This window comes from Ostrea edulis, chromosome 2 (genome assembly GCF_947568905.1).
Source record: "Ostrea edulis chromosome 2, xbOstEdul1.1, whole genome shotgun sequence".
Lineage (NCBI taxonomy): Eukaryota > Metazoa > Mollusca > Bivalvia > Ostreida > Ostreidae > Ostrea > Ostrea edulis.
Genome location: NC_079165.1, coordinates 88,839,691 through 88,861,076, shown reverse-complemented (window position 1 = coordinate 88,861,076; position 21,386 = coordinate 88,839,691). Strand labels below are relative to the sequence as shown.

Sequence of the window (21,386 nt, the reverse complement as noted above, 5' to 3'; positions counted from 1 at the left end):
AGTCATTAATTCTGGTGGAGATTCAGTCATTGAGATCAGATTAATTCTGGTGGAGATTCTGTCATTAATTCTGGTGGAGATTCAGTCATTGAGATCAGATTAATTCTGGTGGAGATTCAGTCATTGAGATCAGATTAATTCTGGTGGAGATTCAGTCATTAATTCTGGTGGAGATTCAGTCATTGAGATCAGATTAATTCTGGTGGAGATTCAGTCATTAATTCTGGTGGAGATTCTGTCATTGAGATCAGATTAATTCTGGTGGAGATTCTGTCATTGAGATGAGATTAATTCTGGTGGAGATGCAGTCATTAATTCTGGTGGAGATTCAGTCATTGAGATCAGATTAATTCTGGTGGAAGTTTTATGAATTATCTTGTGCTGGAATTTTCCTGTTGACAGTTATATTTCTGTTTACAGATAAGAATACTCCTATTGAAAAGGATTATTAAAAATAGTAATAATTTTTAATACAAGGACCCTTTTTCTACCAGGTCCTGAAGCAGTGAGGTCCACCAATGTTTTCTACTATCTTACTTATGAGGGAAGTGTCAACTTGGAGAGCATGACAGACCCAGTCATGAAAGAGGTTTGTCACCTGGGCCGGAATGTTTTGACAAAATGTGCCATGTTTTGCTACATGACAGACTGAAATATTTTTACAAAAAGGAATTATAGTAAATTTTTAAGGACCCTCTAAAATACCCATTAGGTGTTATTTTTGAACAACCAGAATGAAATATCTTGGAAAGTGCAGAAGCAATATGAAGATTCTTTTTATTCTCTTGTACCACTCTTTTGCAAATGTCAAATTCTAAATGTTCAACTATTAAGTCTAAAAAGTTTTAAATGTTTGAACTTAATAGAGAAAATGCTTAGGGCTGTTCCATTAAAACATGAGGTACCCGGGGACGGCAATTAAAAAAAAATCTATGGGTGCTTGTCATTGGTAGAAAATTGCATATATGGTGGGTACCTACTGCTAGGAAACTGCATCTGTGGGTGGTTGTTTTGAAAAAATCTTTATTTTTTACCGAAACTGAGAGGAATGCAACAAGAGAAGGGAAGGGTTGAAAGTAGAATGTGAAACAAACGCCGTTTTCTGTCTTCACTTTATCTCGGTCGATGAGGTTCCGCGATCCAGTTATCGTTTCCAGTTTGACTCTAAAATTATAGTGACCGGAAATTAGGATTATCTCCCTTGTCCAAAATGGAAAACGAAACGTGCTCGTGGTCCATTAGCCTAGGTCACGCAAGCCGTTTGACTTCCCACTCGTCTCGTAGAACACTGCATTGACAAACGTGTTGGTGACCTAGACTAGTGGTCCATTGAAACGGTTTTTGATTTTTTCTAGCTCCAATAATGTAGCCCTATCCAATTTTTTTTATTCTGACGTTTTCGGGATGAGGCTACAATTCCATAGGATCTCCGTAATGGTGCAAAATAATTTTATGAATAACCGATAATAAACTCTGCACTGTGTATTAGTCCCAAATGTTGTTTACACTTACAGTTACACCAAAAGGAGTACCAACTTTGTGCTCGGGCATGTCTAATAAAGGTGTTTTTCATTAAATATAATGTACAGCATGCAAAATTCTTCGTCTGCTCCGCCATGCTTGTTATCGCGAAATCGCGTAGGTGGATCTAATGAAAAAGCTAAACATTGACAATCTGCGCGAAAATGTAGTTACTTGAGCCACTTCGACAAAGAAAGGAAAAATCATATTGTTGCAGAAAGAATTTACACTCTGCTGTTCGGTTTTTAACTTGATATTAAATTCAAACCTTTTCAATACCGACGAAATAGCTTTCGCCCCCATACTTGTCCATTGATGTAAATACTACTTTATATGACATATGCAAATGACTTGACAATCGGAAGTTGAAACTTCGGTACATCAAACATGGCACACAAATATAAATCGAGAAATTGGATTTTATCGAAATTGTTGAAAACGGTAGAATAGAGCCTCACAAATCTTAAGTTGCAGGTTGTAAATTTATATATTGACTAAGAAACATAGAATATCATTTTATTTACATAAAGAGACACATTTTCTTGTTTTTTAATACTCAAAATACTAGTCAATTTTAAAACTTTTAATAGTTGTTTTTGAACATTTACAATACTAGACTTTTTATGAACAGGTAGACTTATAAAATTAATTTAGTTCATCATGTTTAAGAAAGACAGTCGTGATAAAATAAATTGATGGTTCTATGATCAAGCTTCATTGATGGCCAGTTATTTGAATGGTGATGACACCCAAGATACTCTTCTCTTTACAATCATGCTTGGGAACATCTGAAAATAGATCTCTATTCGGGGTTATAAATAGTCATTCATACATATTGAATTTAAAGAAAAAGTGTATTTCACATTTATTTCACTTCTATGGGTGGTGCCGCACTATCTAAAATTGCTTCTGTGAGTGGTCCCTCATTACATTTTTATGCTTCTATGGGTGGTTACCCAAATTTTAAAGTGCCTTCCCGGGGTACCTCATATGTTTTAATGGAACAGCCCTTACTTTATTGAAACTCCTTACTTTGCAGTGTAAAGGTCTTATTAAAAAAAATCTTTGGCTACTATAAATCTAATGAGACGCTGTTCAAAGTTTCAAGTTAATATAGATAAATGTACAGTTACCAACTATTTAAACAGGCGATAGAAAACCAGATTCGCAGTTTTGGACAAACCCCCACCCAACTCCTGACTGAGCCCCACCCACCTCGAAGTTCTCTGATGCACCTGGTAAGTCTGTAGTTCCACTTGATCTACGTGATTCAAGCTTAAACGGAAACACATGTAATTGTCATGTTGTTAAGCATTACTGTCTGCATAATCCTTAATGCTGTTTGTAATATATGATGTTGACCTTGTTTAATATTCTGAGACTGATGTTATGTTTGGTGGGATATGAAAGTTTTTCACTCATTATCTAATGGGACACTGATGCTTTGTTGCTGAAATAATTGCAATCACAATAACTGTTAGCAGTAATTACTAATCTGCTGAATTTTCAGATGTCTGAGCGGTATCAGGAGAATAAACTCAGAGGGAGAAAGGTTCACTTTGATATTCCTGCTACTCATTTAGTGATAGATATACAGGGCACTGCCAAGTTTGATGTTTATTTTTATAACACCCCCCTTCCTCCTCTAAAAGACTTGATTTTGTCTTGTATTTCTGTCCTTAACTAAGGCCAACAATAATTAGTAGATTATCATCCAGGGTCACCAAAAAGTATGGGGCAGGTGGGAGGATTTTATTTTTTTTAATTTTTATTTTCTGAGAAAAATATTGATGACAAACGAGTTGCTTTTTTCAACAGAAGTGCATCATTGAATGCCAGATGGATATCAATCTATGCTATTTTCACAGACGAATTCTAGGTTAAGCTTTAATTTCAAACAGAAATATACCAAACTTCTTTAAGATTTACGCCTGCAGGAACGCAAGAAATTAAGAAAACCATGTAGATCTATTTTCTTCACGTTGCTATACCGGAAATATAAACAAGACGTGTAAATATCGGAGTCGGACATGAAAATTTTCCAGAAATCGCAAGTTTCACAAAATAAAAAAATTAGGGGCTGGCCAATTTTTGAGAGGCTGGTGGGGATGATAATCTATCAGTTAAGTTGAATATTGGCCGAACTTTGGTTATAACTTAAAAATGAAACAATATAGAGACTACATGGTGACGATTTATTAAAGGTCAAAGCTTTGTGGTTGTCAAGGTCATTCATCAAATCTTGAGAGCATGGTGTATCTCCAACTTATCTTGTTCTTGTTAAATCTTTCAAATGAGCAATAAGAGAAGGCAGTGCTCTGTATTTCTAGACTAAAAGATTTATATATTTTTATCAAAGGTGGTGGGATATGTCATATTTAATAACTGATTCTGGTGGAAATCACAGTGACTTGGGTGTTTTGTTTTTGATAACTTGATTTACTCAGATTAGTGGTAGCTAGCTGGATACAACTTTTGAGGCTAGATATGGTGTTGGAATCATGTTTAATTGTATTCATTAAGTGTTTAATCCTATAATCCTTATTTTGACTTGTGGGAGTAATATTGTACAGGTTTTATGACAGGGACATGAATGACAGGCTCTAGAAGTATGAAGATATCTGCTGTGTATTGTATCTTGTATCCATCATGATTGGGCATCTTTCTGAATCTTGTTTTATATGTTAATTTCAAAATGCACTGATGGCAGTAGCCAGTGATTTAGTTAGTCAATCTGATCAACATCAGCTCTTTAATCCACTCCTTTATTTTTATAAAGGAGCAGATCAAGGGGCTGATTTTAATCAGATTGGTTTATAATATCACAGCCTTTAAATCCTGCAAAAACGCAGCATACAGACATCTGGCCTGGAGGTTATAAAACTTTTTTGAGCACATTTTCATACTCAAACTCCGTGCTCTAAATCGTACTCATACTCAAAAGTGAAGGTTATAAAACTTTTTATAAAATTATTCTCATACTCAAATGGAGTACATGCCCAATATTTTTTGAGTATGCTGGGAGCTTGCTCAGAGTTGTAGTCAAAACAAACATGGCTGAGTTTGAGTATGAGTACAGTAAAAGTTTTATAACCTCCGGTCTGCTGTTAATCATATTGTGTCAATGAAATCCTTTTGATATTTTTGCATCTTATTTAAATATCTGCACCAATATGTAAGTATGTATGTATAGATAGTGATCTGATGTAAGTTGTATGTACATTGCAGACTCCGATGATGTTCTCGACTGTCCAGGACGATGTATGTATGATCATGAAGTTCCTGTCCAACTCTCCAGTCATTCACATCGCCGCTAACACCCACCCGGCGGTCCCCGTCCCCGCAGTCACAACCATCACCTGTAACCACAACTTCGCTATCAACAAATGGAACACTGGTTATCAGCGTAAGTGCGGGTTTTACAAAGTATGGTTTTCTTTTGCTGTCGAATCTATAAAATTGCATGTGTTGTCTTACAAGCATTTTTTTCTCCATTGCATGACTTTGGTCTTCGGTGCATTGGTCATTTATTGCTCAACTCATTTGTTTGGAAGGAAGATTTTGTAACTTGGAAATATTACAGAGCAAGGTCCTCCCACCAGCTTCTCCTCTGACAAGCCTGACCCCCAGTTAAACCTCCCCCTGGCTATGGACCATTTACTAGGTAAGGGGCACAGGAATAGACAGGAGATGGGCAGTACTAGGTGTTTAGCAAGTCAAGTGAATCAGGCCAGGAGGAAAATTGTTTTATTTATTTCACCACTGGTTAAGAAATTAATCCAATCATTTTAATAACACCTGAATGTCTTTTCATGTTGAACCTTTCTAATATATTGATTTCTTTACTATTCAGATGCATTAAGCTGTTCATCATTTGAATTCTTTCTTCTGAAGTATTTTTGATGCCCAGAGTCTGGCATGTTTTGATCATATTTCAAATGCAGTTGAATATTTCAATTCTTTCTATTTAATTGTTCTATAGTATGGCATGTTTGCCTTTGATCTCCTTGTGTTTTTGTGACATGACTATAATGCTAAAAAATTCCTCTCAAAGGCAATGTAGTTGAAACACATGGTCAGGGTAGTAATGGTTTTTGATTTCCATTCCTTCTACCAGTGACAAACACCGGTCTGCAGCGACGATCCATGGGAGATAACTTTGATGAAAGATTAAAACCCACGCATCAGAGCTTTATCACTTCAGGAGACAACCGATTCATCTTTGCCTGTGGATTTTGGGACAAGAGCTTTAGAATTTTCAGCGCTGACTCAGGTTAGCTCACATCTTCAAAGGAAGACCACAAGGCATTTTAATGTGTACACTCCAAGGAAGAATTAAGGCTTTAGTGCAAGTTTTTCTGATCAAGTTTTGTCCAACATCTATCTCAATCTGTGTTTGTTTTCCACATTTTCATCTCGTTATCCACTGGGTGAATTTCGAACTTTAAACACCAAGCATCATCAGGTAAAATTTTTACACTAATTATCTTCAGGTGAAATTTTTTTACACCAGGCATCCCTATCAGTCAAAATTTTTACACCTAGCATCATCAGGTAAAATTTTTACACCTAGCATCATCAGGTAAAATTTTTACACCAAGCATCATCAGCTAAAATTTTCACACCAAGCATCGTCAGGTAAAATGTTTACACCAAGCATCATTGGGTAAAAAAATTTAAAATATTGTTAATTCTACGCCCTAATCCAAGGAGAGATATTAAGAAATAGTAAGGATAGGATGATATGTATCTTAAGATCGTCTGGAGAATGGCTTAACCAGGACATCTACAGTCTATATAGAGTGATGATACACAAGGTTGTTAGAACACGCGCACCCCACACCCAGGAACATGGTTGATATGCAAGCATTGTCATGTATTGTAGATTCAAGTTTGTTCTAACCTGGACATCTGATACCAGGCTGGGGCAACAATAGGAGTTAAAATTTTACTTAGAAATTGTATAGGAATTACTTATATAATAGGAATTTCCTGATGAAGGGCTATTCCAGCAAAAAACGTATGGGGGAGGGGGGGGGGGTGATTTGGGAAAATATATTTGTATGGGTGGTTGTCTTCCAGGTTAAATAAAAAACATGGGTGCCTGTGAATTATGATAAAAATGAAAACGTATCACGTTACGTTTCTTTTATTACAAAAGAAGAAAAAAAGCGGAGCCATTCTACGTTAACTTATGTACGGAAAAAAGATTGATAAATGGGCAGATAACTCAATGTTACCGTAAAACTTTCCCCTCCAAGGCGTTACCCAACCTATTATACCTGTCCTAAACGCAACCAACGATCATGAGATTTCACCTTTATGAAACGACTGTACATTTTTTTCGATTACAACGCGATTCCTACTTTCGATTTCAGTCGAGCATGACTATTCTGGGAATTATCACCCCTAACACTCGTTTTAAAATGCACAGGTAATAGTTCAGCAGTGATCTTGTTTAATCGGCACTCCGAATCAATTATTATACCCAAGCTATCAATTGGTTAACGTGTAATTAACATGCAGCGTCGTGTGAGGTTAATTACCAAAACCCGATTTGTTGTTTATTTAACAAAATCAAGGATCAGGGAATCACGACCGTTGTTTCCGAAGATGTGAATTTCGACAGACTTTGAGATGTGCAGGGTAATTCGGATATGAAATCTCCACCTGGTATACCATTACATTTAACAGAGTGGAAAATTTGCCTGATTGCAATATAAATCGGGTAAATATTATGCTTGGGACTGAAATTTTAAATTGAATATTCGCGAGTTTCCTGTACGAGAGATTGTAGGGGGAAAAGTCAAAGGAAAAAAGTCACAATCTATATGCATACACTTTGAAATTTAGGGAAATATCTATGTCTTGCACTTAAACCTAACTGGTTGAAAAGTTCTTCTCCGTTGGTTGCTTGAATTTGTACACCACTATATAATGCCATTTTATGTATACATATTGTAACTGATGTAATAAGACACTTGTCTTTTAAAAGCAATAAAGAGAGTAACAATATATGTGAATTTAAATTTAAAGTGGTATAATATATTCATATTTTATTTAGTTTTATATCATTAAAAAAAACAACCTCTTGTTATTTCAACAATTAACAAGCACCCAGATCATGACATGAGTAAAAAGGACATGCACATCTAGTCCAGAAATGATATGACAATATCCCACATCATTAATCTAGTGAAACTGTTTGTTTATAATAAACAAACAGAGCTTAGGTTTCTACAACTCACATGTTTCCAGAGTGTACAAAATTAATTGCATTTTTTCTTTCATTTTATTGCTGAGATCATCCTTTTTTCTCCCTACCAAAATTGCATTGGAAACCAAAATATGTAATTTTTTCTGCAATGATTGCTACCTTCATCTCCCGATGAAACAACAAAGAAAGACATTTTATTGTTTATATTTTTTGCATTTTTAGGTCACCTGAATTCATTCAGGTGACCTATTGCTGTCTGTTTTTGTCCGTCGTCGTGCGGTGTGCGTCGTGCGTTAACATTTGAACATTTTCAGCTTCTTCTCTGAAACTCCTGAACCAATTTCAACCAATTTTGGCATATAGCATCTGGGGGGGGGGGGGGGGGGGACAAAAATTGTGGAATTCGTGGTCCCTGCCTCCCTGGGGCCTGAGGGGTGGGGCAAAAACCATCAAAATGAGTGTAATTTTAAAAAATCTTCTTCTTTACTCCTGGACATCAAGAAGCCAAACTGTGGGCATAATTATAATGAGCGTTGAGCCCTCTACCAAAATTGTGAAATTCATGGCCCCTGGGGCAGGGGTTGTGTTAGGGTGGGGCTCTATTGGTCATATAGTGAAAATGTGGAAATTCTTTGAAAATCTTCTTCTCTGTCTCTGGGTATTAAGTAGACAAACTAATAGCATGGTAATGATGAGCAAGGATGCCTCTTTAAAAATTGTAAAATTCATGGCCCCTGGATCAGGGGTTCTGGTGTGTTAGGGTGGGGCTCTATTGGTCATATAGTGAAAATGTAGAAATTCTTTGAAAATCTTCTCTGTCTCTGGGTATTAAGTAGACAAACTAATAGCATGGTAATGATGAGCAAGGATGCCTCTTTAAAAATTGTGAAATTCATGGCCCCTGGATCAGGGGTTCTGGTGCTAGGGTGGGGCTCTATAAGTCATATAGTGAAAATGCATTATTTCTTTGAAAATCTTCTTCTCTGTCCTTGGGTATTAAGTAGACAAACCAATAGCATGGTTATGATGAGCAAGGATGCCTCTTTCAAAATTGTGAAATTCATGGCCCCTGGGTCAGGGGTTCTGGTATTAGGGTGGGGCCCTATTGATCATATAGTGAAAATGCATTTTATTTCTTTGAAAATCTTCTCCTCTGCTGCTGGGTATTAAGTAGACAAACTAATAGTATGATAATGATGATCAAGGATGCTTCTTTCAAAACTGAAATTTATGGCCCCTGGGTCAGGGGTTCTGGTGCAAAGGCGGGGCTGATTGATTATATAGTGAAAATGCAATATTTCTTTGAAAATCTGTTTTTGTCCGGTGTCGTGCGTTAACATTTGAACATTTTCAGCTTCTTCTCTGAAACCCCTGAACCAATTTCAACCAATTTTGGCATATAGCATCTGTGGGTGGAGGGGAAAAAAAATTGTGAAATTCGTGGTCCCTGGGGCCTGAGGGGTGGGGCAAAAACCATCAAAATGAGTGTAATTTTAAAAAATCTTCTTCTTTACTCCTGGACATCAAGCTGTGGGCATAATTATAATGAGCGTTGAGCCCTCTACCAAAATTGTGAAATTCATGGCCCCTGGGGCAGGGGTTCTTGTGTTAGGGTGGGGCTCTATTGGTCATATAGTGAAAATGTAGAAATTCTTTGAAAATCTTCTTATATTGGTTTTATCTAAGGAGTAAATAACCCTTTTCTTTATGATGTCTCAGACCTAGGTTTTTTAAAAAGGATTATTGATTGAACATAAAAATGACACATGTACTTTATGACCACATAGCTATTCAATGTTTCTTCCATCCAAAAGTAAAATTCTTATATTTAAACACAAACCTAATTCAAACATTGGAAGGTTGTTACATGATACTCAGGTGACCTATAAGGCCCCTGGGCCTCTTGTTAAAAATATAAACTAGAATTAAGTTCTAAAATATCATATGGTTGATCCATTTGTTCCGTTAAATAAAAGTATTGAATTGTATGGGTGGTGGTGGCAGGGGAGAATCCAATTGTATGGGTGGTGGTAGCAGAGGAAAATTTAATTGTATGGGTGGTTGTCTTAAAATTAAAGTGCCCCCCCCCCCCATATTTTTTTTGCTGGAATAGCCCTAAGAGTCACAAGGTCACAATTTGTTTAATATGAAAGCATCATCAATTAGTGTAAAATCTCTCGAGAGTTCAAACCATGACTAGGAGACTATTGATTGACACCTACACCAAATCTTTGAGCATTTACATTTAAACATGCACCTACAAATGTAGTGGATAATTCCAGTTAGAATGTAGTTTGCCAGATAGAATATCTAGGTTAATGATAAATGTTACTCTCCAGGCCATAAGTGGTATGCAGAAAAAAATGGTCCATTTAGATAACAAAAAACTGGACTGCCTCCAGTTCTTAGGGTTTACCATATTTTTCATTGCCAGAGTCTTGGATAACAATTTACACCCATTAACAGTAAATAGATGTAGATGTCACCTTCAAACGTCAAGGGCAGGGTTGGGGTCAATTACATTGAAATGTAATTAATTAAATTACAAGTAATTTACAAAAGTAACTAATTAAATTACAAATTACTTTTTCAAATTTTATGAATGATAACACATTTACAAATTTATCGCTTATTATTGTTTCATTCGGCTATTATATTTGATCATCATCAGTTTCTCAAAGGTGCTATCATTTAAACAGCATCTGTCAGGCCAAAAAACTTTGCCCACAACACTGGGATTTTAAAATATCAGAATACTGGAGGTCTACTAGACACCTTCCTTATTCAGAAACATTCAAGAATGATATGCCTTCGCCAATTATGTGAATTGTTTTTATAGCAGTTATACATGTATTACCTGGGACTCTGAGAACAATACAGGTGCCTTGAATTCACCTGTTCAATTTTGTCAAAGCTTAAAAACCCACCCACTGCCCTTTTGAAAGAAAGAAACAGAAAACAGAGAGAGAGAGAGAGTTTTTTTGCAAACCACAATGTATACTGGTCTGTGAGATTTGTACAGATTAAGCTTGAATTCACCTACTAAAGTACAGCGAGTTTGATCAGCTTATATAAAGACAAACTGCTGAGAAAGAGAGAGAGAGGGGAGAGTATTTTGATTTAAATAGCATAATAAAAAATTTACTCAAGTATCAAATAGACTTAAGCAATATTGCAATAATATCATGCTAAAACAAATCTCATGGTCCTGGATTTGTAATTGAAAGTAATTGTAATTGAAAGTAATTGTAATTGAAAGTAATTTAAAATGTAATTAAATTACAGGGTGTTTTCCTTAGGTAATTAATTTAAATTACTTGTAATTAAAAAATCTTCAATTACAAATTACATCCAATTACTTAAAAAAATGTAATTAATTGCAATTAATTACAATTACTTTTTCAATTACCCCAACCCTTGACTCAAGGGTTATTGATTTGTTACCTCTCACTAACCCTTGACATCAATCACCATTCAAATGATGGGCTTGAGATGGAGGATGACGCAATACGCCAAAATTAAATCAGCCAAGGAGATTTCTTATTTTAAATGAAAGTTTGGTTAGAGCATAAACAGAAAGTAAAAAATGGCCCTGTTGAAAAAAAAGATAAGTGAAAAACATCAAATAGACCATCTGACTGAGAACCATAAGCTGTCAATATCATGTATTAGAGAAGGGAAAGATGTTTTTATTGAGACTAAAACTGGCAGTGGTAAATCACTATCCTACGAATCTTCAAACCCATTATTTTGGTATTTTTCTCAACATTATGAACATTGCAAAAAGCAGTAGGAAAGTTATATATGTAGTTGTAAGAAGTTTACAGTGTACAATGTTTGATAAGCCGTAGGAAAGTTAAACATGTAGTTGGTCAGTTCTTTTCCTGCTTGTTTCTATTTATAGCATGTACAGATTCTGTTGTTGGAAAATTTCTTTAGTTCATATTTTCATAGAGGATCTTGTGTTTTAGGAAAGATCCTCCAAGTGGTGTATGGGCACTTTGATGTGGTGACATGCATCACACGGTCTGAGTGTAACTTAAATCAGGACTGCTACATTGTCACCGGATCTAAAGACTGTACAGCAATGGTGTGGATGTTTACTTCTCGCAATCAGGCCATCATAGGGGACAATGGAAGTAAGTCAACAACAGAATAATAAGTGTTGTATCAGATATGATAAAGTCCATCAGAATAACAAATGTCGTATCGGGACATGATAAAACCCTACCAGAATAGCAAATGTCATATCGGATATGATCAAGCCTTATCAAAATAGCAAATGTCATATTGGATACAATAATGCCCTATCAAAGTAATAGCAAATGTCATATCGGATATGATAAAGCCCTATCAGATTTTCAATGCAGACAAGGTATTAGAATGTATAATTTGTTAAATTCTGATTAGTTTTCATGTGACATACAACCTATAATATGTTACAGGTTTGGAGTTCCCGACCCCCAAGGCCACTTTGACTGGACACGATTCTGAAGTGATCTGTGTTGCTGTTCTGGCAGAACTGGGCCTAGTACTAAGTGGATCCAGAGGTAAAATAATCTACACACAATCAGGCATAAGATATTACATGGGCAGTAACTGTGTAGGGCCTGTCACTGAGTGGATCCAGAGGTAAAAAAAAAAAAGATCTACTTAGCATTAGATATGACAGGGGCAGTAACTGTGTAAAGATTACAAGTCATATGAATTATGTTATATTCCTGGAAAATTTCAGCCCCTGCTTAATTTTTATCCCGTTCATTTTCGTCTCGAATAGGTGAATTCAAATACTGGTGAATTTTGAATTAATTCCTTGCTCTAATTCAGTGTTTTAAGGGTTTGGGTCAAATTTTAAATGGGTTGAAATCAATGCATCTAGCCATAATAGCACAGGGGCAAATATTTTCTATCGATACAAAATTGAATCAGATGAAGGTGGAAAATGTTTAGGCCTACCAAACATAAAACTTCAGCTGGTCTCATGAAGCTGTAGTTTCATTATTTTACAATGAATACATATATTTTTCTTGGTTGTTCAAAACCAGGAAATCAAGTGTTTAACGAAATACAATATTGCTTATAAATAAAGATACAGTACAGTAGCATTCCTCAGAATTCATGAAATTTGTTGCTTTTTGTTGTTTTTTTATTTTTATTTTTTTTATAAATCCATGAAAATTAATGCCCATGAAAATTGATTAAACTAAATTATCCGCTGTGAAGAACTCTTTTGACTTCATAGTCTTTAGTGAACATTAATGCACATTTTGTATGCTTTGGACATTTTATAGCAAGATTTATCATTGCAATGAAGAACTAAACAACCTAGAATTAATTGTCTTTGACCTTTACATGAATGAAATATAAATGAATTCAAATTTAATGACTGTTATTATTAGCCCAGTATGGGACCACATTAGAAATATCATGCTACATTATGATATATAGAAATATGTTACAGTATGATATATAGAAATATCATGTTACAGTATGATATATAGAAATATCATGTTACAATATGATATATAGAAATATCATGTTACAGTATGATATATAGAAATATCATGTTGCAGTATGATATATAGAAATATGTTACAGTATGATATATAGAAATATCATGTTACATTATGATATATAGAAATATCATGTTACAGTATGATATATAGAAATATCATGTTACAGTATAATATATAGAAATATGTTACAGTATGATATATAGAAATATCATGTTACAGTATGATATATAGAAATATGTTACAGTATGATATATAGAAATATCATGTTACAGTATGATATATAGAAATATCATGTTACAGTATGATATATAGAAATATGTTACAGTATGATATATAGAAATATGTTACAGTATGATATATAGAAATATCATGCTACATTATGATATATAGAAATATGTTACAGTATGATATATAGAAATATCATGTTACAGTATGATATATAGAAATATGTTACAGTATGATATATAGAAATATCATGTTACATTATGATATATAGAAATATCATGTTACAGTATGATATATAGAAATATCATGTTACAGTATGATATATAGAAATATCATGTTACAGTATGATATATAGAAATATCATGTTACTGTATGATATATAGAAATATCATGTTACAGTATGATATATAGAAATATCATGTTACAGTATGATATATAGAAATATCATGTTACAGTATGATATATAGAAATATCATGTTACAGTATGATATATAGAAATATGTTACAGTATGATATATAGAAATATGTTACAGTATGATATATAGAAATATCATGCTACATTATGATATATAGAAATATGTTACAGTATGATATATAGAAATATCATGTTACAGTATGATATATAGAAATATCATGTTACAGTATGATATATAGAAATATGTTACAGTATGATATATAGAAATATCATGTTACAGTATGATATATAGAAATATGTTACAGTATGATATATAGAAATATCATGTTACAGTATGATATATAGAAATATCATGTTACAGTATGATATATAGAAATATCATGTTACAGTATGATATATAGAAATATGTTACAGTATGATATATAGAAATATCATGTTACAGTATGATATATAGAAATATGTTACAGTATGATATATAGAAATATCATGTTACAGTATGATATATAGAAATATCATGTTACAGTATGATATATAGAAATATCATGTTACTGTATGATATATAGAAATATCATGTTACAGTATGATATATAGAAATATCATGTTACAGTATGATATATAGAAATATGTTACAGTATGATATATAGAAATATCATGTTACAGTATGATATATAGAAATATCATGTTACAGTATGATATGCATGCAGATGTATGTAATGTAGATACAAATTGTGATGGAGTCTTCCTGACTGGTTAAGTGTGGATCTACTGTAACAAAGTATGGAGATCTGCAAGAGTGAGATGCCACAGATTATTGTAGAGCACCAGGACCATCTAATTAAATTTCACGCAACAAAGTTGCGGAGGGTATAATGTTTTTGACCAGTCAGTCTGTCAGTCCCTTAGAATTTTGAGCCCATCTGTCCAGTTCTTGTCAGTGCAACTCCTCTGAGACCGCTCAACAGAATTTCGTGAAACTTTATCGTTAATAAGGACACACTGTAGATGTGCATATTGTCAGGAAATTCTGATTCAATAATTTTTCTGGAAGTTATGCCCCTTTTAAACTTAGAATTTTAAGTCCGTGTGTCCTGTTCTTGTAGTAATGCATAGCATTACCATTCATTATGTGAGGCATTGTCAAGCAATGTTGGAGCTTGGGATATGTGAGCTTGCTCACTTTTGCTTTCTTTCATTTTCATAAATTAATTTAGAATGTATCTATTTAGATGGAGCTTGTTTGGTCCACTCCTTGAATGGGGACCTTCTGCGATCCCTGGACCCACCCAAAGGATGCCTGTCCCCAGAGCTGATCATCCTGTCCAGGGAGGGGTTTGTACTGGTCAAGTTTGATCAGGGACACATATGCAACTTCAGCATCAATGGACGCCTTCTACAGAATGTCAACCACAGGGATGTAATACATGTAAGATTCGCTGTGTGTCAAAGTGCTTGACTTAGTGGTCATTTAACTAGGAACGAAGTGGTCACTGGTTCGAAACCCAATGGTCACTTGATGCTTCTCGTTTTACCTTTGGGCAAGGCACTTTCTCTGCATTATCTCAGTCCACCCAGATGTAAATGGGTATCAGCTTATCTAGTAAGGAATTACAGTGAAGAATTCTGGACCGGAATTTTAAATTTTCTTTGTTCCCTCCTGTAAAACCAACCCCAAAATGATACTCTGCATAAATTTGTATTTCTATTTCTTACAAGAGTTTTTAAACTTCTCCAGGATTTTCTCACTGAAAGAATATGTTTCATTAATAAAGAGATGTTTAAAATTCAAGTAAAATTTATGTCATCTCTTACATTCTTATTCAAAGTCAAAATGATGGGTCTTAAAGTGAAATAAAAACTATTTTAATTTAGGCCCTGGTATGCAAATTTTTAATGTGATTGTACTTTTTCAGACCATGATACTGAGTCGGGATGGGCAGTACATGATGCTTGGTGGTAACTCCGGGATTGTAGAAGTCTGGAGGTCACATGACCTGACCCTTCTCTATACATATCCCCCATGTGATAGCAGCATCCGATCACTGGCCTTAACCCACGACCACAAGTAAGTGCATAAATGATTAATTCGTCAGGAAAGAGCATTGATCTTTTTATACCCCCGCCATAAAATTACTTGGATATGCAGAGTTGCTCCTTTCCACCCCTCCATCCTACAATCATATTTTGGTTGGCTATAGTTACAGATATTTAACTTATTTGTTGTGTAGTAGTATGTGAGTTACAGATAAATATTAGTTTCATTCAGATTGACTACTTTCATTGGAATTAAGGCCCTTTGACTTCCAAACTGGTAGTGTTTTGATATGATTACAGATCTTGAAGAGTTACACAACTGGGTTGAATTGACCCTTGCACTTGAAACTTTCATAACGATCAGATTTCAAGTTATAAACCATAATGCGTACAGATATTTAGCTGAGTTTTTGGTGACCTATTTTCAGCTATTGAAGTTTTGATCCATAGACTTTGAAAATTTTTACACTATGTAGTTTTCTTTTTCTCACTTTGCAGATGTGCATAAAATTTTTGGTATATTGTTCTTTTTTTTCCCCCTGGATTTTTGTTTTTGTTTTTTGGATGTACTAAATAGCTACGGAAAAAATAATTTATTTGCATACTCTCTTTAACTCAGCTACCAGTTGGGAGAATTTGTGTAATATCAACATATCTAGTTCAATATAACTGTAGTAAATCAATGATATGCAACCTAATTTGTTTCAAGATTGGTCTTATTCTGCATTTACAGCATCTGAAAATTCTAGTACAAATGCAGATGTAAATTTGCATATTTAGTAATGACCACATCTTACTGCAATGTGTTAATCTCTGTGTGTTGTAGGTTCTTGCTGGCAGGACTTGGTACGGGGTGTTTACTGGTCTTTAACATTGACTTTAACAAGTGGCACCACGAGTACCAGGAGAAGTACTAACGTTCCCGAGACTAGTCGTTCTACATTCCAGAAGTGTGATATCAGCAGGCTGCCATAACACACACACACACACACACTAGCTTTATGTCTCTCTCTTTAGAAACTGTTGCAGTGCAATTTCTTCATTCTAGATCTAATCTGTGCAATGCTGACTATGATTCATAGTCCATAAAGTTGAAGTGGTTTCAAACATTTTTTTTTTTTACCGTAGTAGAACATAAGATATTAAGTAGAACTTTGGGTGTGATGTGTGAGAAAGAGTCTGTGATAGATTATAGAAATATTTATTTCAATATGAACAACATTTTCTATATTTTCACAAATGCAGTGAAAAACTAAAACTTAATTTAATTTTAGAAATATGCTTGCAGTGTGTGCGTACACATACTAACACACACACACACACACAAATACATATTTAGGAACATTCCATTGATGATAAACTGTGTGATATAGTGTTTTTCTCCACTTGGAGGAGAATATTGTTTAGAAATAGTTTCAGTTCTAAACTGAATGCAGTGCATATTTGTTACCAAAAAGAGACAGTTTGCTGTAATTTATCATATTTTATTTTCCATACATTGTATTCACAAATATTATACATATAAATGTTTTCCTGCAAGTGCTTCTGTATTTAATATCTGTATCCGAGAACTTCTAATGTAGCAGTTTAACTGATCAGAGTGAATTTTTTTTTTTAAAAAACACGTTTTTTTTGCGGTGTGAATATTTCTGTTTGACTAGATTTATTGAAGTGACGAACATTGATGAGCGATAGGAGATACCCTGTAGACATATCATTATCATCCCTCATGGCGTGTTCGGTTGTGTATTTGGTCACTCTTCTTTCATTGTCAGCTTGATTATATTGTGTATTATGCGGGATTAATAGAGGAACTGCAATGTTATAAATAGAACTATACTAGATTCGTAAGGGGAGCTGCGATTTGTAATTAATAGAACTGTTTGTAAGGGGAATTGAAATTTGTTGAATATTAGCCAATAAAGTACAACATGGATGATTTTCTCATTTTTTTTCCCACAGTGGAAATCATACAGAGAAAATATCATAGGGTGGTGTTTTTATTTGAAGTAAAAATATTTTTAAAAGTATGTATATGTTGATGTTCAGCCGAAACCAAACTGTCTTGATTTCCTCTACATTTTCTAGCTTATTTTCCAACATTCTGCACTATGCCTACATCACAAGTTATACTAGTTGCAAAATTGTAGCTGTCTTGGATGGAGTAGTTGTGATGGATTGGTCTGTCCCACTGTTCCCTCCGGAGATGTACAGTTCTGCTGCTAGTATAATATCGACTTGTCACAGGGTGTAAGAAACTGAGTCGTAACATGTAGAAATCAAGCTAGTGTGACTGAGGTGGAAGCTTAAATGTGCCTGCACATATTAGATATCATTTGTACTGAATACATGTATACTAGTATGCAATAAAAAAAATTCAGAAAAATCGTGTTATAAGAAAATGTCAGAATATTGGTAGATTGTGTTTCTTAAATGAGGCATTACTATGCTGCATTATTTTGCGTAAGAAAATTTACATGATGCCATGATAATTGAATTATGCTTATTGTAAGTATTTTGACAACATGAACAGTGTTTGGTTAGTCACAGTATAAGAAAAATAGAGAATATTTCTCTGTTGGAACTTGTTTTCATTCGATGACAAATTGTGCTATAATTCACTGTTCTTTCTTCGGATGAAATTTACAAGATCACTAATTATTATATACATCAGTAGATCTTAATCATTCTGTTCATCAATATAGTAGATAGGGTTATCCTGACTCTGTAGTGATTCGCTCTCCTTGGGAACAAGTGGAAACTGCAGGTGCTCACTACCGGCATTTGAAGTTGGCGGAGAGGAATCGAGCTCGGCCTTCTGCCGCTCCAGTGTCCCAGTTATTCCCACCATAAGTCCATTTTCGTTGGAATTGACTCTTAGGTGTATACTGTCCATTAGTCTTTCTGTGTCGTTTGGATCACCGTTGCTATGACCATTGGCGCGAGTGTCCACGTTTTTATCGGTGTAGTTGACTGCGGGTCGTGGGATTCTGGTCAATGTAAAATCTTCCCCTTGGTAGTTTGCCAGTTCAAATGTCCGTGTTCTTCTGCGTGTATAGTATTCACGTACACATATGATGAGGCCAGCAGAAATCAGAACGAAACAGAAAGCACCTGCGGCGATGATCACGATGAGGTCAATTTCCTCTAGTCCTGTTGCATTGGGCTCGTCTGCATTCACAGTTGGCGCCATATTAAGTTTTACAGCTTGGTAATGTTCCATGTTACCAAATACATTGACGGTTATATTTACAGCTCCGACTAGCTCTTTTAATGAGCTGGAAATCAATTTCAGGTATTTCATGGGTATCTGATAAACTGTAAACGAAATTCGTAAAGGATTGCAAGCGATGGCACCAGCTTTTACAGAATTGTGTTTATACTCTAGGTTTCTGATGATTTTTTCGTGCAGTTCCTTCCAGAAAGCCTTCAACAGCATTTTGTCGTTTACAAGAGGTTCACAATTTCCTTGAAACATCATCTCAAACTCGTGGTTTACAAAAACTAGGTCCACAGCGTCAGTTTCGTTTGCTGGAGTTGTCGCTATGGATTGACTTGTGGTACTGATGACGTCATGAACAACACTTGATGTCACGTCTGCTATGTAAAGTGACGTTGATTCTGGTAGGATCTTATCAACAGTGGAAGATGTGGAATGTATCGGAACACTGGCGGTGTAATGACCAGGGAATGCTGCTGAAGATGAATGGTGAATACTTGATGAAAGTTGAGTTGGGATAGCAGTTTCTTCTACTGGCGTGGATGTGATAAAAATTTGGGATCCTCGTGTTGATGTAAAGACACTAGTAGAAACGTGAGTCTGGTCGGTTGAAAGCGGCGAAGGTGATGAAGCAACGAGGTCAGAGGAGGTCGGGAGTATGGACAAGGGTGTAGCAACAGTTTGTGTCGTAACACTTTCGGAGTTAGAAACGATTGTGTGTGTTGTAAACGGTGTATTAACTAAGACCGAGGAACTTTCACTGCTCACTGTTGGTGAATGGCTTGATAGTGATTCGGTGACAGCTCCGATAATCTGTGATGACGGGGGATAAGCGGGGAAGCTAATTGGTGCGAGTGTTGACGAAAATATAGCAAACGATGGCAGCGCACTTCCTGTCTGCATTTCTGCAGTGATGAACACGTGGGAGGGGAAGAGCGACGTTGCAATTGATGAGTCAGTGGAAGGGTACGAGGCTGAACTGGAATGTGTGATGGGGAATTGTGTCGACGGTACCTTTTCGCTGTCTGTGGGAGAGGTAGCGACACGTGAGGTGGCCGATGAAGGTAACGCAGAACTGCTGATAGTCATGGAGTTATCGGTACCGGGTGGTAATGGCGGAGTACGAACGGATGTAGTCTCTATTGCGCTCACTGATTGGTAATGTGAGCTTCTCTCTATTAAGCTGAATTCACTGTTAGAGATAGAGCTGCTCTCTATTAACGTGAAATCGCTGTTAGAGATCGAGCTACTCTCCATTAATCTGAAATCGCTGTTAGAGATTGAGCTACCCTCCATTAATCCGAAATCGCTGTTAGAGATTGAACTACTCTCCATTAATCTGAAATCGCTGTTAGAGATTGAGCTACTACTCTCTATTAAGCTGAAATCACTGTTAGAGATTGAGCTACTCTCCATTAATCTGAAATCGCTGTTAGAGATTGAGCTACTACTCTCTATTAAGCTGAAATCACTGTTAGAGATTGAGCTACTCTCCATTAATCTGAAATCACTGTTAGAGGTAGAGCTGCTCTCTGTTAACGTGAAATCACTGTTGGAGATTAACGGGACTTTGGAAATAGTTGTACTGTAAGAGTCAGATGTTTTGAGGTTTTCTGAAAAATCGGATGTAGCGATTGCGGTTTGAGTGGAGAAGCTTGGTATTGAAGAGAATTGCCGTGATGTAAGAAATGTTTCGCTGGTGACGGAGGAAGACAACTGTTCGGTGGAAACGGGACGGTCCGGCGTCAGCGTGATTAATAACGAGTTGTAACCGGACGCTGACATTTCAAAGGTAAATGAAAATCTTTCACTCTTTGTGACATTAGCTGGCGTTAATACGGGGCTTAGTGTTCCAGAGGGAGCTGTTTTCTTCGAGGGTGAAGAAATGGAGGAATTGTCTCTAGATGGTGAGAGCATGGAGGTAAAATCAACCGTGGGTGATGTAGTTGTCACAAGTGGTGTCGCACTTCCCGGGGAAAGCGTTGGAATTGAAAAGGTTGTGTTGTCCTTTGAACCAGAAACTCCGCGCACACAACCTAATAAGTAAAACATCGTCCAGTCAAAGTTATGCCGCGTCAACAAATTGATCAATACATTATATATACAGTTTGTAATTACCTAACATTACGATGTAAACAGCCGCTCCCCACCACATGGCTGAACCAATAATCTGTGTAATGCAAACCTAAATGAAACAAGAAGAACCTGTCAATTTCAGGCACCAGTGTTGATACTCCGGAA

General features: G+C 35.6%; 3 protein-coding genes across 11 annotated transcripts in view; 2 read left to right on the top strand and 1 right to left on the bottom strand.

Moving 5' to 3' along the window:
- LOC125679183 (neurobeachin-like) overlaps positions 1-17,862 on the top strand; it is a 142,783-nt gene extending 124,921 nt beyond the window's left edge. For 2 of the 7 annotated variants that reach the window (XM_048918173.2, XM_048918177.2), the window contains 11 exons: positions 495-589; positions 2,670-2,759; positions 3,032-3,073; positions 4,750-4,927; positions 5,105-5,185; positions 5,639-5,794; positions 11,710-11,877; positions 12,184-12,288; positions 15,121-15,317; positions 15,805-15,956; positions 16,752-17,862. In XM_048918173.2, coding sequence (XP_048774130.2) covers positions 495-589; positions 2,670-2,759; positions 3,032-3,073; positions 4,750-4,927; positions 5,105-5,185; positions 5,639-5,794; positions 11,710-11,877; positions 12,184-12,288; positions 15,121-15,317; positions 15,805-15,956; positions 16,752-16,842 — 1,355 coding nt within the window. In that variant the 3' untranslated portion in view covers positions 16,843-17,862. The remainder of the gene's footprint in view (positions 1-494; positions 590-2,669; positions 2,760-3,031; positions 3,074-4,749; positions 4,928-5,104; positions 5,186-5,638; positions 5,795-11,709; positions 11,878-12,183; positions 12,289-15,120; positions 15,318-15,804; positions 15,957-16,751) is intronic. The other 5 variants (XM_056155363.1, XM_048918174.2, XM_056155364.1 and 2 more) reach the window with 3 other exon arrangements.
- LOC125679189 (mucin-2-like) overlaps positions 17,394-21,386 on the bottom strand; it is a 5,426-nt gene continuing 1,433 nt past the window's right edge. For all 3 annotated transcript variants that reach the window (XM_048918193.2, XM_048918194.2, XM_056155365.1), the window contains exons 2-3: positions 21,264-21,330; positions 17,394-21,181 (exon numbers count right to left, since the gene is read on the bottom strand). In XM_048918193.2, coding sequence (XP_048774150.2) covers positions 18,606-21,181; positions 21,264-21,330 — 2,643 coding nt within the window. In that variant the 3' untranslated portion in view covers positions 17,394-18,605. The remainder of the gene's footprint in view (positions 21,182-21,263; positions 21,331-21,386) is intronic.
- Positions 20,813-21,386, top strand: part of LOC125679190 (Bardet-Biedl syndrome 7 protein homolog) — a 26,887-nt gene continuing 26,313 nt past the window's right edge. Inside the window, exon 1 of the mRNA XM_048918198.2 lies at positions 20,813-20,937. The gene's annotated coding sequence lies outside the window, so the exon portion shown is untranslated. The remainder of the gene's footprint in view (positions 20,938-21,386) is intronic.